Source organism: Monopterus albus, unplaced genomic scaffold (genome assembly GCF_001952655.1).
Source record: "Monopterus albus unplaced genomic scaffold, M_albus_1.0 scaffold60.1, whole genome shotgun sequence".
NCBI classification, from domain to species: Eukaryota; Metazoa; Chordata; class Actinopteri; order Synbranchiformes; family Synbranchidae; genus Monopterus; species Monopterus albus.
This window is the reverse complement of record NW_018127940.1, coordinates 1,192,295-1,206,492: the sequence shown is the minus strand read 5'-3', so window position 1 is coordinate 1,206,492 and position 14,198 is coordinate 1,192,295. Positions and strand designations below refer to the sequence as shown.

Here is a 14,198-nt window from a genome sequence, read left to right as displayed (position 1 = left end):
GGGAGATTTTCAAGTTTTGGTGCTGAGTTGGTCAGTTTTCCCACATGTTGAAAAAAGTCTCTCATGTAGCCCAGCTTCAATACATCTGGTGTTTAGTTTGATCTAGCAAAGAAGCTTTTTGAAATTATTTTTATAGCCTCTCTGCTTGATTTAATAGTGGACAATAAATAAGAGAAGGAGGATGTCATGCAACAAGAGCCGTGCTCAAACTCACGACTTTGCTCTTATATGGTATCCAATTGTCTGCTGCATCATGGAAGGGCCTCAGAAGGGCAATGCTAACAGTAACACATAACTCCTTTAATGAAAGCTGACATCTCTTGGAATAGGTGCCCCTGCAACACATCTTTAAATCCAGTAACCTCGTATAAACTGCACATTCTGCTGAAGAGTCAGTGAAATGTGAATGAGGGACTCGCTGTTCTGGCCACGCCCACTCTGGGCAGTAGGCAGTAGAGACTGTCGGTCTTCTCACTTTAACAACCTATTTCATGTGTTTTCACTCTGGTTTATATTTTCCTTCTCTCAGTCATTTTCATGTAACTGCCCCATGCATAGCTGGGTTTTATCTGTCCTACAGTGTTTCAGCTAAGTCAGAGTCTGTTACTCCAGTTTATTTGGTTTCATGCATCCGTTGGCTTTTCTAAAACACCGAGGCTACCAAACCGTTTATCACTGTGCAATAACATATCTCCTTAAAAACAAAAGATTTGAGATGTGCAATTACAGTCACGCTCCACTCAGAAAGTTGCTTATGTTCACTTCACAGGGCAGAACGTGCAGACTTCAACAGGCTGTTTTCAGATTCATCTGGTGAGAGATGAAAGTTTCTCTTTGCTCACTTTAAATGTGAGTTTAACATGTGCATGTACGAGCATGATTTTGTGCCATCGCAGACTGTCTAGAAGTCAATTCATGGTCAAATGTACAGCTTACACATGTGTGAACTGGAAATCACCAGAACACCTGTTCTGAGAATGGGCCTGTCACTAAAGTTACCTGAAACTGTGTTGGATGTACATCAGTGTTGTCTTTGGCTACTTTGTAAAGGTGTTATGGAGTTTTAAATAACACATGCTTTCAAACTCTTCAGATTTTTCTTCAGTTCAGTTAACAATAAAGACTTCCTAGCACTCTGGTATCTGCACGATGACTTACACACCCTACACTTACTGAACATTATTCACTCGAGCCCATTCACACTCTTCATCTTCCTGAGCTGCTGCACTGTTTGGACTGCTCCTAACAAGCACATCCATGTCCTTTCTTCAAGGTTATGTGGTTGTAAATGACATTAAGGGAGATAAGTGGGACCTGTAAAAAAAGCATTTGGAAACTCTTCTCAGTAACCCCGAAGTAGGACGGCATGACACCCCTTTAACTTCCTTTTCCTTTTACAAAATGATTAAATGCAGTTTGGTTTGGAGGTTTTGTGTAGATAACAAGGAATAACAAAACAGTAAATAATAAAAAGCCAATTGATTTGTTGTTGAATGTGCCATAGGAAAATGTGTTCTCTTCGAGTGTGTCTCATCTAAGGAAGCTGTGTTCAGTGCGTCTTTATTTCCCTCTGGTGTTAGCAAGAGGAAATAATCAGAGATCTTCTATGTGGTGTTGAGTTGGTGACTGCGGCTGTTTCCACAAATTCTTTATCTTACTGAGGAATGCTTTTGTTTCGAGTAGTCGGACAATACGTCTCTCGGTAAGTTGACAAGCCAACTCACAAATGTAATTACTGTGACTTTCACTGTATAGATGTTGTAGATTTGGGGGGTGTCAATATCTGACTAAGTGTTTTTGTAGATTGTTTAATTTCAGTCCATCCCCGCCTCACTGATGTAAGACCTAGTGATGATGCTGTTAGACAGGCTGCATTCTTTATTTTAGGGTCAACTGTTCCTTTAAGTAAAATCACTTTTTCTTACATAAATACAACACAATACCAGCAGAGAGTGCTGTGCAACTTTGTTTGGCAGTTCTTTGTCAGATCTCTGTCATGTAATGGTCAAGGACTTGGTAGAGACTGGATAAGGGCACTGATCGGTAAGCATTAGGGTCAGGGGCAATGCTGGACATACTCAGATTGTGTACTTAAGTTAAAATACTGTGTTACAGGTAGAAGTCCTGCATTCAAACTGTTACTTAAGCAAAAGTACAAAAGTAATAGCATCAAAATATACTTTAAGCATCAAAAATGAAAGTGCTCATTATGATGAATAGCACATCTCACATTAATGTATAATTACTGATGCATTATCTTGATCATCAACTGAAGGTAGAGTTGATCTTACCTTATAATTTTAAATAGACATGCTTTACACACTGCTGGGTAGCTTGTGAATTTCCCACCAGGGATCAATATCTAATGATTATATCACATTTTGTTTTATTAGTCTGATTGTAAAAAGTAGCCTAACTAAAGTTAGTGGAATAAAAAGTAGAATCTTTGCCTCTAAAATAAGGTGAAGTCAAAGTATAAGGTAAGTATAAGATAGGTTACCTCAAAATTGTACTTACGTACTTAATTAATTAAAGCATCATCAAAAACCCCTGGTTAGGGTGAGGATCGGGTTCAGATTAAGGTAAGAACAGACACCTCCCACAGAATCTACTAAGTAAATGCCAAATTAAACATCGCGAATACTGGTGAGCCAATGTGTAAACAAGGAAGTAAAACTCAGCCAATGTCTGTCCCCGAGAACTGCAGGCGCATAGAAAGAGTATCCGACAGTGACAGAGGTCTGTGACGGTGAAATGATCAATGATTACGACGTTGTTTGATTTACAATATGTATAAGTGCTAGTTGCCCCCCGGGCCGTGCTGGCTCCTACATGTTCACCCCCCTCTACTCATGTTATTTCCTGTTTCCTCCAGCTTTTGGTCACAACGTGCAAATATCGCCAGACAAAAGACTTTGGACCGAATCCACCGCCGAGGACTCAGCGCCATCCTTCACTTCGGTGCCGTGACCAAATAAAGGCAACAAAGAGAGAGAAAAACAGACAGAGGTGTGACTCGGCGCATGTTTGTGGCACCAACAAACCACAAAGTATAATTGCAAAAGCATCGGGAAGTGTTGCGATATTATGGCGTCCTGTTGAAAAGGAGTGTGGGTTTTTAAATGTGATATGTGATGTGTGTTATTATACGTATTTTTTATGTGAAATGCACGTTTTAGAGGCGGTCCTGTTCGGATTATTCATTTAAAGCTGGTTATTTTGCATTGTGGTCATTGTGGGTACATGCTATGCATGTGACCGTTGTGCAGCCCTGAACACCGTCACTACGCTTTTCTCCACCATAGTTTGAGCGGTCTTGCGAGGCATAGACGATCTTTGCAGCCAGTTTCTAGAAGGGGGCAAAGACCACGGAAATGTGCCCATCACCGAGTCCCGGCGTGGCTTTCGGATGGGTGTGGTCACATTAGGGGAAGTTGTCGCTCCACAGTCGATCGGCTGGTGAATACGGATCCTGAGGAAGTGCGACTGGCATGAACATTTAGGAAAGATTGGTGTGTGCTTTTAGTTCGTAGAAGGGAGGAGAACTCTCTCGGGGATCAGTTTTATCAAGGTACGCGCAACACATGTCTCAGTTGTTTTGTGGTTTAATGTGTAAGGAGTCTGACTTGGCCTTTACCACAGAGGCAGGCTGGTGTTTGTCAGCATCTTGGTAAATGTTTTTAGCTGCATTTTAATGCCATCTCACCACTTACACCCAGGTGCTGGTTTGAGACAGTAGGTGTTATTGGGTGGCTTTTTGTTGTCTCTTATTTTGCAGACATGCACCGTTGTATTTTACTATCAGAACAGTTTATGGTATATAATAGTCTAAAGCAAATGCTTCTGTGGATGAATAACCTCCCCTTCTAATTTATTTATGTTTTACTTCATTTAGTATATTTGCTTTTGCATTGTATTTACCTTTTGTATTATTGTTTATCGTCCTCACTTTTTTTTATTTTTGTAGTTGCTGTAAGTGCAGCTTCCCTTTACAATTAATGAAGTACTCATCTATCTATCTATCTGTCTGTCAGCCTGATATTTAGCACATTAAATTAGTGACAGATATTATTACTTGTTATTAAATGTTCACACAAAACCAAAGTCTACTGTAATTGTGGTTAGGGCTCAAAATAGTGGATGACACTGTGCCCTTATTCCTGAAAAGGTCATGTGTACTGTGAAGCACAAACTTTCCCTGTGATTGTCCATTTACATACAGTCCTGCTCAAAGGCTCCATTGAGCTGATGAATGTGAACCTCCGGTCAAAGGAACCTTTCTGACAGAGTAGGCTCAGTACTGTGAGAACGGTTGCTGTCGCAGCCCAAAGCAACACCAGCTGATAATGTAGTTTGACTGAGCCGAATGACGAGACGCGTTGTTTCAAGCAAGATGTGTAACATGAGCAAGTGGCTGTCTTTTAATGCTTGAATCTGTGTGACGTTTCCAGAACAATGGGCCTCCTGCAGCTGCTGAAGTCCCAGTTCTTGTGCCACCTTCTCATCGGCTATGTCTTCCTGGTCAGTGGCCTCATTGTCAACCTATTGCAGCTCTGCACTTTACCTCTGTGGCTGGTCAGTAAGCAGCTGGCTCGCAGGGTCAACATCAGACTGGCCTACTGCATCAACAGCCGTATGTATTGTTCTCATTCTCTGCTACACAGATGATACTGGAGTCTCTTGTCTCTTGGTACTGGAGTCATTTCATTGGTGCCTGCTGCAATGAACATGGTCCAAGGTTTATTATTAATGAATATGCAGTCAAACTGTGTCTTCATCATTGTGTCCTAATGCTCCTCAGAGCTGGTAGCTGTTCTGGAGTGGTGGTCGGGGACAGAATGCACGCTCTACACAGACCCAAAGAGTTATCCACTGTATGGAAAAGAAAATGCAATTGTGGTTCTCAACCACAGTTTTGAGATAGACTTCCTGTGTGGCTGGACCTTCTGTGAGAGATTTGGAGTTCTTGGGGTAAAATCACAAGCTTGATCTTTATTCTTACTTTGATATATTATTATTTATTTATTTATTTTTTTGCTGCAATTCGGGGCTGTCCTTCAGTTCCTGATGTGCTTCACATTTCAATCTTGTTCCAGAGTTCAAAGGTGCTAGCCAAGAAGGAGTTGGCTTATGTGCCTGTGATTGGTTGGATGTGGTATTTCCTGGAGATAGTTTTCTGCAAGAGGAAGTGGGAGGAGGACCGAAGGACAGTGGCTCAGAGTCTTCAGAACCTGCGGGATTACCCAGAAAACTACTGGGTTAGTTTCACTTTCTTGTTAAAGCAGTGTGACTGAAGCTGAAAGCCACTGTGTCGTGTGAGATCATGCTGGATGTGAAAAGATGCAATAAGTCATAGCCTCTCTCTTTTCCTGTGGCTAGTTCTTGCTTCACTGTGAAGGAACACGCCTCACACCCAAGAAGCACCAGATCAGCATGCAGGTGGCTGAGAGTAAAGGTCTGCCCAAACTGAAGTATCACCTTTTGCCCAGGACCAAAGGATTTGGGATAACTGTTCAAAACCTCAGAGGAGCTGGTGAGTATCCATCATTGATATGGCCACCAGATACTGTGAGCTGAATGTCTTGGAGAGGGAAAAGGTAGAGGCATTTGCAGAGTTAACTGCTTTTGTGTGTTTTTCTCTTGTGTAGCTGCAGCTGTATATGACTCCACACTGAATTTCAGAAACAACGAAGCACCAACCCTGCTTGGAATTATTAATGGGAAGAAATATCATGCAGATTTATATGTGAGGTATAAAGAAATATTTTGCATGCTCATTTCCACCCATTTAATTTTTAATCTTGGGTACCTCTAGATTAGCTTTGTACCCATCGTAACTCCAAATAGTTTGTAATTATTTTGAATGACAAAGCCACCTCCTGAAAATGAGAGGATAGTTTGTGAATGCACACAACTCCTGTTGCTGGTCAGGAAGCTACCACAGTGCATAAACAAAAAACATTGACAAATAAGCTACATTTTCGACAATGACAATACCTCAAAGCCTACCTGACATGTTTGAGCCAGAATATGAAAATAGACAGCACAGCAAACTGCAACAGCATTAATTAGTTTGAAAACTGCATGCAGTCTGGCGCCGCTGGATTTTAGCAAGTTTACTTGAACCCGCTACTGCCTGAAATTCTGTGAACTATTGCGTAAGACTTTACATAGGTGGAAAACTCTTGCAAAAGAGTTTGCGAGACTTGTGTAAACCAAGTTGCTTCTGCATAAAAATACAACATAGCTACCCCTTGTTTTTTGAGCTTTCAGTCACATTTAAGATAATTCATCATTGTAACACTGTAGATAAGTTAGAAAAGAGAAAAACATGCCATGAGCTCTTAAACTGTGAGTGCTGACTTCCCTTTTTACTTGCAGGAGAATCCCTCTAGAAGTGATTCCAGAAGATGAGGCAGGGTGTGCTGCTTGGCTCCATAAACTGTACCAGGAAAAGGTCAGTGTGTTCTGTGTGGAAGGTGGATTTATTGATCAATAAATATGGGAGAATTTCCTACATTTCTGCCCACCCAGATTCCAAAGACCTAAACAGTAGCCATACTTATTAAATATGGTAGTTACATTTTGAGTCCTACCACTTCTTAGACAAATATGGTAACATGGCTTTCAGAAAACAAACTCAGCCACATTTTGTTAAGTTCTTGATACTGAGTTGTTTGCGTGAATGTATCTGCAGGATAGCTTCCAGGAACACTATACACAAACGGGCCGTTTCCCTGGTCCCATAGTGAGCCCTCCACGCCGACCCTGGCCCTTAATCAACTGGTTGTTTTGGTCCTGCTTGCTCCTTTACCCACTAGGCCTGCTGCTCGTTCGGTTGATCAGCTCTGGATCAGTGCTGACAATCCTTGCATCTGTGGCTTTGTGCTCTGCAGGTTGGTCTCATGCATTCATGTCCATTGTGAATTAACCCTGAAATACATCTAATGGTGCTTCCTCCAGTTTAACCAGCTCCTTTTTGTCCAAACATTTCATAAAGCAGCAGATCTGGCAACTCAAATGTAAGTCCCTCTTTTTGGAAAATATGATTGGGAGCATGTCCCTAACATGTGGCATGTGCTTACTTAAACTTGCAAAGTTAAACATTAATCCATCTGAATAGTTCCACTGAGATATTAGATGGAGAGATGATTTCTCTAACAGCATGGGTTCATGAGGATCATGTTACAGTTTCCACAGTAAATACAGTAAGTGACCATGTTGGTGGTTAAAGGTTAAGAAGACACATTCTGGTTTGAGTAGTTTATTTATTTTTTTGGAATTCAATATTCTGTTAACACAGAGCACAAACATAACCCGTTTCCCACCCCAAATATCAGAGAATAGAAAGACTTCCATTTTCATAGGTGCCACCAGATCTTCTATCTGTACCCACACTACTCTGCCCTTCTTGAAACCAGACTGCAGGATTGTAGGGTAAATGCCTGCAGTTTAAAACTGGGACAGGCCCATCCCGCATTAACTTTGTTTTGTTATAAGACTGGTCATTTAAGTCTCGGCTTTTTTCATTTCATACATACGACCTCAACATTGTATATCTAACTTGGGTATCAAGTTTATGCGGGGCAGTGAGATTTGAGCCAGAACTGAGGATGGAAACATTTTCCACCTAGTAATATCACTTTCTGCCTTTTTTCATTTTATTAAAGTAATACATTTTAGCTAATGCTGCAAGTGAGGTCCTGATGTGTATCCATAAATAAGTCCTGGTCCACGGCTGGGATGTTGGTGGGGATGTCTGCCTTGTCAGGAGTTGCAATTATTAGCAGGGGCATAGACTTGGAATAATTCATTTTAAAGCCTGACAGCCTCCCAAAATCTTCTAAGATCTGTATTGTGCTAGGAAGGAAGTACTCCACATTGGATAGGAACAACAAGGTGTCTGCATACATCAATATCGAATCTGTGGCGTGTCCTAATGTGATAGGAGTTATTGCTGGGCTGTTACAAATTAGCTGGGCAATTGGATCCATTGAAAGATTAAACAGTAATGGTGAGAGCGATCATCCTTGGCGCAAGCCCCTAAATACTCTGAAAGCCTTTAAAATGGTGTCTTTAATGCTTATTTGGGCCAAATAATTATGGTATTGGGTTTGCATTGTTTGTATAAATGTAGGGCCAAAATTAAATTCTGAAAATGTCTGCCATAGGTAATTCCACTCTAGTCTATCGAAGGCCAGTGCTTGGAGGATTTGTCTTGGGTTCCACAAGTATGTGCAGTATTCTCCATACATTGTCTGAAGCTAGTTGTTTCTTTAAGAATCCAGTTTGATCCAGATTAATTAGACTGCCTATAACCATTTTTAGCCTTGTGACCAGCACTTTTGCATATAATTTTAGATTTGCGTTAATGAGTGAGATTGGGCGGTAATTGGCGCATTTCATCGGGTCCTTCCCTGGTTTGGCTATAACTGTGATAAGTGCAGTGTTCAAATCCCTGAGTAAATGCCCATTTTCACAGTTTATGGGATTTAGCCAATATTGGCCTAGGATGTCACTGCATATAGATCTGGCAGTATCCCGTCCATCTCTGGAGAATTACCCTTATTAATAGCTTTTTGCAGCTCATCCTATGTGATCGGAGCCTGTCTTGTTCATCTTTTGCCAGGGATGCATAATTCGAGTTTGAAAAAGTTTGTCATAATTCAACCCTGTCCCCTGAGCCTCAGAGATGTATAGATTGGAGAAAAAGGACAAATACTCCTACGATGTCAGATGGGGATGTGACCACCCTATTCTCTGGGCATTTAATAGCAGTTATAGCTCTGCCTTTTTCTGTCCCCTGAAGCAGCCACTGTTTTGTAAAATCTGTTTTGTAGTCTTGAGGTGTACCTATGTATCTGCTTCCTGCAAAGAAAGTCAAGGATCCGGGTTCTTTTTGGTGGTGAGTTAAGGCCCTTGACATTAAATGACAAGACTGAGTATCTATCCATTTTCTCTGATTGTTGGGCCTGGATGGTGACTTGAGTCTAATAAACTGTCCACATAGTAAACTGATGCTATGAGAGTAGGCATTATGGATGCTCTTTGGTGCCTAATTGGTACAACAATGGGCCCCGCCAGGTAGTGTTCTACCTCATTAGAGTTGAATAATAGCTTCTCGCCATTACATATGATCCTCAGTGTAGCAGGATAAATCAGGAATGAGTCTTTACCCTTCTGGTGGAGTTATCTGAAGCTGTTTCGCTGTTCTGTCATTCCTGAGCTGTAGTCTGTGTAGAATTTCAGTTGAGTCCCATTCTAGAGATCTCATCTTGCAGGCTCCTTACAATATGGCCTGTCTGAGTGTTTAGTTTAGAAGTCGGAGTTATTGGAGTAGATACAGGGAGTTCTATCTGTCTCCAGAAGCCTTCCAGCTGGTAGTTTTAGCCCCAGAATCCATTTTGGGAGAATTATTTGTAAATAGCCCACTGGGTTATCTCCCTTGGCACCCATCAGGAGGTTTATCTGGACCTGTCCTTGAGCTCATCATTAATCTTCTTGTATAGCCCCCCTGTTTGAGAGATACATTGGGTTTCATCCTTCTTGGCTTGGCGAACAGTCGCCTGCAGGGCCTCTAGTTTAGCGGACATTGTCTCCATGGTTTTGACATGTGCACTGATTTCGATTTAAAAAGGAACGAAGCACCTCTGTGTTCTTTATTATGTCCTCCTCATTCGGTTTTAAGGCTTGACCCAAAATATGAGTTGAGCAGATCTTTTTGGGTCTGCTGTCTGCAGTATTAACGCTGTTATCTCCTCTGTTGCCATGCTAGCTAGTTGAGTGGAGTTGAAATGTTTTCCAGAGTTGTTTCAGGGGTGTGTTGCAGCTGAGGTTTTTCTTCTGGGGCATTTCCTCCTGTGTCTAAAGGTCGGCATACGAAGTGGTTTGCTAAAGTTTAAGTACGATCTATTTGGAATTATTGCAGAATGGGGAAGGCTTTGGCCAGAGCTCATTGTGAAGTGGCCATCATCCTGCATGTCTCACCAGAACTCCCTGATTTGAGTATTTATTAAACATTCTCTTAAATTGGAACTGAAAATTGGACTTTCTCCAGTTATTGGTTGTCGATATACTTAACCCTTAGCTTGCAATCTCAGTGACAAATTGAACCAAGTCACTTAGAAAGTCTTTATACTTTTCAATTTTGTAATTTTCCATTTAAAGGGAGTTTACTGTGGAAATAACCATGTCCTGTGCAGGATCTGAAAACCTGTCACCACTTTTTGTCTCTTGTTCAGAAAATATTCTAAATGTACCCTTTCTGAATATCTTCACAGCTTCACTGGGAGTTCGCTGGATGATTGGCCAGACTGAGACTGACAGAGGGTCAAGCTATGGGAATAAAGAGGGTCCTTTAAACAACTAAGGAATCCTGACCTACTCAGTGCTACTGCTTTGCACAGCTACTAATCCAAGAGCATCCAGCAGAGGGGTTCGTAAAAAACAAAAAACAAAAAAAAAAACAAAACAGCCTTAACAGGATTCTAGTGGTTGAACAAGTGCAAACCTGCTTCACAGTGCAGGAGGGAACGAACTTGTCTTTCCACATACCACGTTAAGACAAGATGCGAGATGCAAGACAATGAAACTATGTTTTCCTGAAATCAGAGGGTAAATATATGAAGACAGATATATTCACTGGTAATTCAGAATGACACCTAAATTTAACTAAGCAAAAAATTAACTACCTCTTTTGTAGTAATGTAATAATAAACAGCATTTTACTGTTCTTTAAAAAAATGGTTTATTAATATGAATAGTAAATAAGCACTGAAAGAACAGTGGACTAAAAGAAGTGCTGTGTCTGGGTTTGGTTGTGGATGTGTTGTTCAAGTGCAGGTCTCTTATTTGGCTACGCTTCAGTCACATAATCAGCTCTGAAACCAGCAGATTTGCTCCAAAAGCCCCCTAAAGCTTCCAGTTGATGTTTACTTCTCAGCAAAAGCAGTGTGGGGGAAAAAAAAACGGTACACAGTCCTTCCGGATGATGGCACTTGCCAGTTGACAAGTAATAAATTGTATACTATGAGTATTATATTTGGAAAGCAGGAACACTTTTAAATAGATGCTAAAGCAGTCTCTGACCTAGATACAGTACATGATGTAGAATCTGTCCCTTGTTGGCAGTGTATTAAGCAGCAATGACCCCTAGTGTCCGGAATCAAACCAGACATGACACATTTTCTTACCTGGGGCAGCTGTGGCTCACAAGGCTCATGAAGTAGACCGGGTTGTCTCCGAACTGGTGGTTCAATTCCTGACTCCTCCAGTCCACATGTCAGTGTCCTTGAGCAAGACACCGAACACTTAGTTGCTCCTGATTATATCACTGGTGTGTTTTGTGTGTGGGAATGGGTGAGTGGGAAATAGAGTAAAGCACTTTGAGTGCACATCAATGTGTAGAAAGGCACTATATATATATATGTAACCATTTTCCTGCTGTTGTGCATGTGCCGTTTTACTCACACAGCATGTTACAAAAGTTGGTCCTCAGCTAGGCTAAACTGTGTTGTCTCATATAATTCTGAAATAAATAGCATCTGTTCTTACTCTGAGGAAGACTGTGCCACTGACCCTTGATATCACAGTGGACAGTGTTTTTCTGACATTAATGGTCATAGTGACCAGTTTGCTGTAAAGTCTTGACACATTCAGGAGCCCAAGTCTGTCTTTTTTTTTTTTTTTAAATGCATTTTTTTGCGTGTAACCAACATAGTTCAGAATGGTTATTCAATACAAGATAATTGTCCTTTTGTTTGCCAGTTGAAACAATAAATTCATATTACAATATATACAACACTGTATTATATTTCGCTGTCTGTTCAGTTTCTTTTTAATTGTGCATTATACACTATGCTTTAATACACTATGCTTTATCTTAAGAGTTTTTTCACCCCCCCCCCCCCGCTCCTCAATCACAGCGGAACAAGAAAATACTGCCAAAAAACTAAACTGGAGAAATTCTGTACTAAAGAAATGACTTGATAAACACTTTTTAAAGTCAGACTTGTGAACTCTGTCAAAATTACTTTTTTTGGAGGTACTATAACAAAACAAGTCATTTTCCTTCTTGAAACAAATACACATTTCCCTTAAAAAACAAAAAAAAGACTGGTTTATTAATATTCTTTGTACATAGCAAACACTGTAAGAGCAGCAGATGACCAGACGTTGTGGTGTGTGTCAGTGTCTTTGTTTTGTTGTGTGGATGTTCTGTGTTCAGCAGCAGGGAGGGAGAGCAGGCCCCACGTCACCTCTTGGTCTCCAGTCACCCAAACACTCTTCATCAAACTTGAACATTGCTCCAAATTGATATTTACTCCGCTTCAAAGGCAAAGAAAAAAAAAAAAAAAAAACACACACACACACGCACAAAAAATCCTTCTAAGTGCCCACACTTGTCAAATGACAAGTGATAAATTAATCTGAATATTTGGGTGTTCATTTCATAAAGGTAAACCAGCGTCTCCTCTATTTCGTGAGGCTTACCACACCCTTTTTCATTCTATAAGGGTGTCTAAAATAAGATTCCTCCCTCCTCCACGTAACTGCCCCCTTGGGTAGACAGTTTAAAAAGTGCCATAGATGTTGCCCCCCCCCCCTTAAAAAAAATCCTCAATGCCTTTTCCAAAGTCTCTTCACCAGTGAGAACAAATGTGTCAATAATTACTTTAACTTTACAGTATTGTTTATGCAAGGATTAAAGTCAATCCTATTCCTACAGTCCCACCCCTGCCCCTCCTCCCCCAATCAATAGATGCAACAACCTTATACTCCATAGGCCCAGTTGTCTTCTGAAATGATATTGTATTAGTTCCTCAGTTTAGCTCAATGTGCCTTCAGCAGTAACTTCCACAGTTCTTTTATCGTTTGCCATCAGCATGTACAGTAGTGCTTTGATTTGTAAACTTGACAGACACAGAGGTTTTGTTCATTCTTCGTCCGTACAAACCTGAAAGACAAGAGACAGCAGCTGCAATGTAATGTTCAGTCAAGCTTGTGATATGTTCTGTGATTCTATGTGGTTTTAATCTGGCAATAGCATCATAAAAAGAGAATGCAGCAGCATCTCACCTTGACAAATGGGTGGTCTAGCAACATGCTAGCTGTCCAGCGACATCTGGGTTCACTCTCCAGACAGTGACCAAGGAAGTCCTTCCCTTCTGTGCTCAGCTTCTCTGGGATCGGGGGTTTATGGCCCATGCCCACTTTGTACATGATCTGGAAGTTGTGCTCGTACTCAGCAAAGGCAAAGAAAAAAAAAAAAAAAACACACACACACACGCACAAAAAATCCTTCTAAGTGCCCACACTTGTCAAATGACAAGTGATAAATTAATCTGAATATTTGGGTGTTCATTTCATAAAGGTAAACCAGCGTCTCCTCTATTTCGTGAGGCTTACCACACCCTTTTTCATTCTATAAGGGTGTCTAAAATAAGATTCCTCCCTCCTCCACGTAACTGCCCCCTTGGGTAGACAGTTTAAAAAGTGCCATAGATGTTGCCCCCCCCCCCTTAAAAAAAATCCTCAATGCCTTTTCCAAAGTCTCTTCACCAGTGAGAACAAATGTGTCAATAATTACTTTAACTTTACAGTATTGTTTATGCAAGGATTAAAGTCAATCCTATTCCTACAGTCCCACCCCTGCCCCTCCTCCCCCAATCAATAGATGCAACAACCTTATACTCCATAGGCCCAGTTGTCTTCTGAAATGATATTGTATTAGTTCCTCAGTTTAGCTCAATGTGCCTTCAGCAGTAACTTCCACAGTTCTTTTATCGTTTGCCATCAGCATGTACAGTAGTGCTTTGATTTGTAAACTTGACAGACACAGAGGTTTTGTTCATTCTTCGTCCGTACAAACCTGAAAGACAAGAGACAGCAGCTGCAATGTAATGTTCAGTCAAGCTTGTGATATGTTCTGTGATTCTATGTGGTTTTAATCTGGCAATAGCATCATAAAAAGAGAATGCAGCAGCATCTCACCTTGACAAATGGGTGGTCTAGCAACATGCTAGCTGTCCAGCGACATCTGGGTTCACTCTCCAGACAGTGACCAAGGAAGTCCTTCCCTTCTGTGCTCAGCTTCTCTGGGATCGGGGGTTTATGGCCCATGCCCACTTTGTACATGATCTGGAAGTTGTGCTCGTACTCATGCCAGGGCCTCTGCAGGTTGAGAGAAACAAAGTGAG

The 14,198-nt window shown here is 41.1% G+C and overlaps 2 protein-coding genes across 8 annotated transcripts in view; one reads left to right on the top strand and one right to left on the bottom strand.

The window, feature by feature from the left end:
* The first annotated feature begins 2,658 nt into the window (after nt 1-2,658).
* Nucleotides 2,659-10,466, top strand: agpat4 (1-acylglycerol-3-phosphate O-acyltransferase 4 (lysophosphatidic acid acyltransferase, delta)). Of its 3 annotated transcripts, none has more exons than XM_020603085.1 (10): nt 2,659-2,739; nt 2,876-3,009; nt 4,452-4,633; nt 4,802-4,971; nt 5,097-5,258; nt 5,380-5,533; nt 5,649-5,751; nt 6,382-6,457; nt 6,698-6,896; nt 10,281-10,466. In XM_020603085.1, exons 3-10 carry the CDS (start codon nt 4,456-4,458, stop codon nt 10,367-10,369), a joined length of 1,131 nt encoding a protein of 376 aa, XP_020458741.1. In that variant the 5' UTR covers nt 2,659-2,739; nt 2,876-3,009; nt 4,452-4,455; the 3' UTR covers nt 10,370-10,466. The 3 variants fall into 3 exon arrangements, with proteins under 3 accessions (XP_020458741.1, XP_020458742.1, XP_020458740.1); XM_020603086.1 differs by lacking the exons at nt 2,659-2,739; nt 2,876-3,009 and adding exons at nt 3,296-3,571; nt 7,004-7,022; XM_020603084.1 differs by lacking the exons at nt 2,659-2,739; nt 2,876-3,009 and adding an exon at nt 3,300-3,571.
* Nucleotides 10,467-11,907: 1,441 nt separating this feature from the next.
* The window catches only part of map3k4 (mitogen-activated protein kinase kinase kinase 4), a 25,759-nt gene continuing 23,468 nt past the window's right edge, over nt 11,908-14,198 (bottom strand). For 4 of the 5 annotated variants that reach the window (XM_020603080.1, XM_020603078.1, XM_020603081.1 and 1 more), the window contains 2 exons: nt 13,993-14,172; nt 13,242-13,870 (listed from right to left, as the gene is read on the bottom strand). In XM_020603080.1, coding sequence (XP_020458736.1) covers nt 13,850-13,870; nt 13,993-14,172 — 201 coding nt within the window. In that variant the 3' untranslated portion in view covers nt 13,242-13,849. The other variant, XM_020603079.1, reaches the window with a different exon arrangement.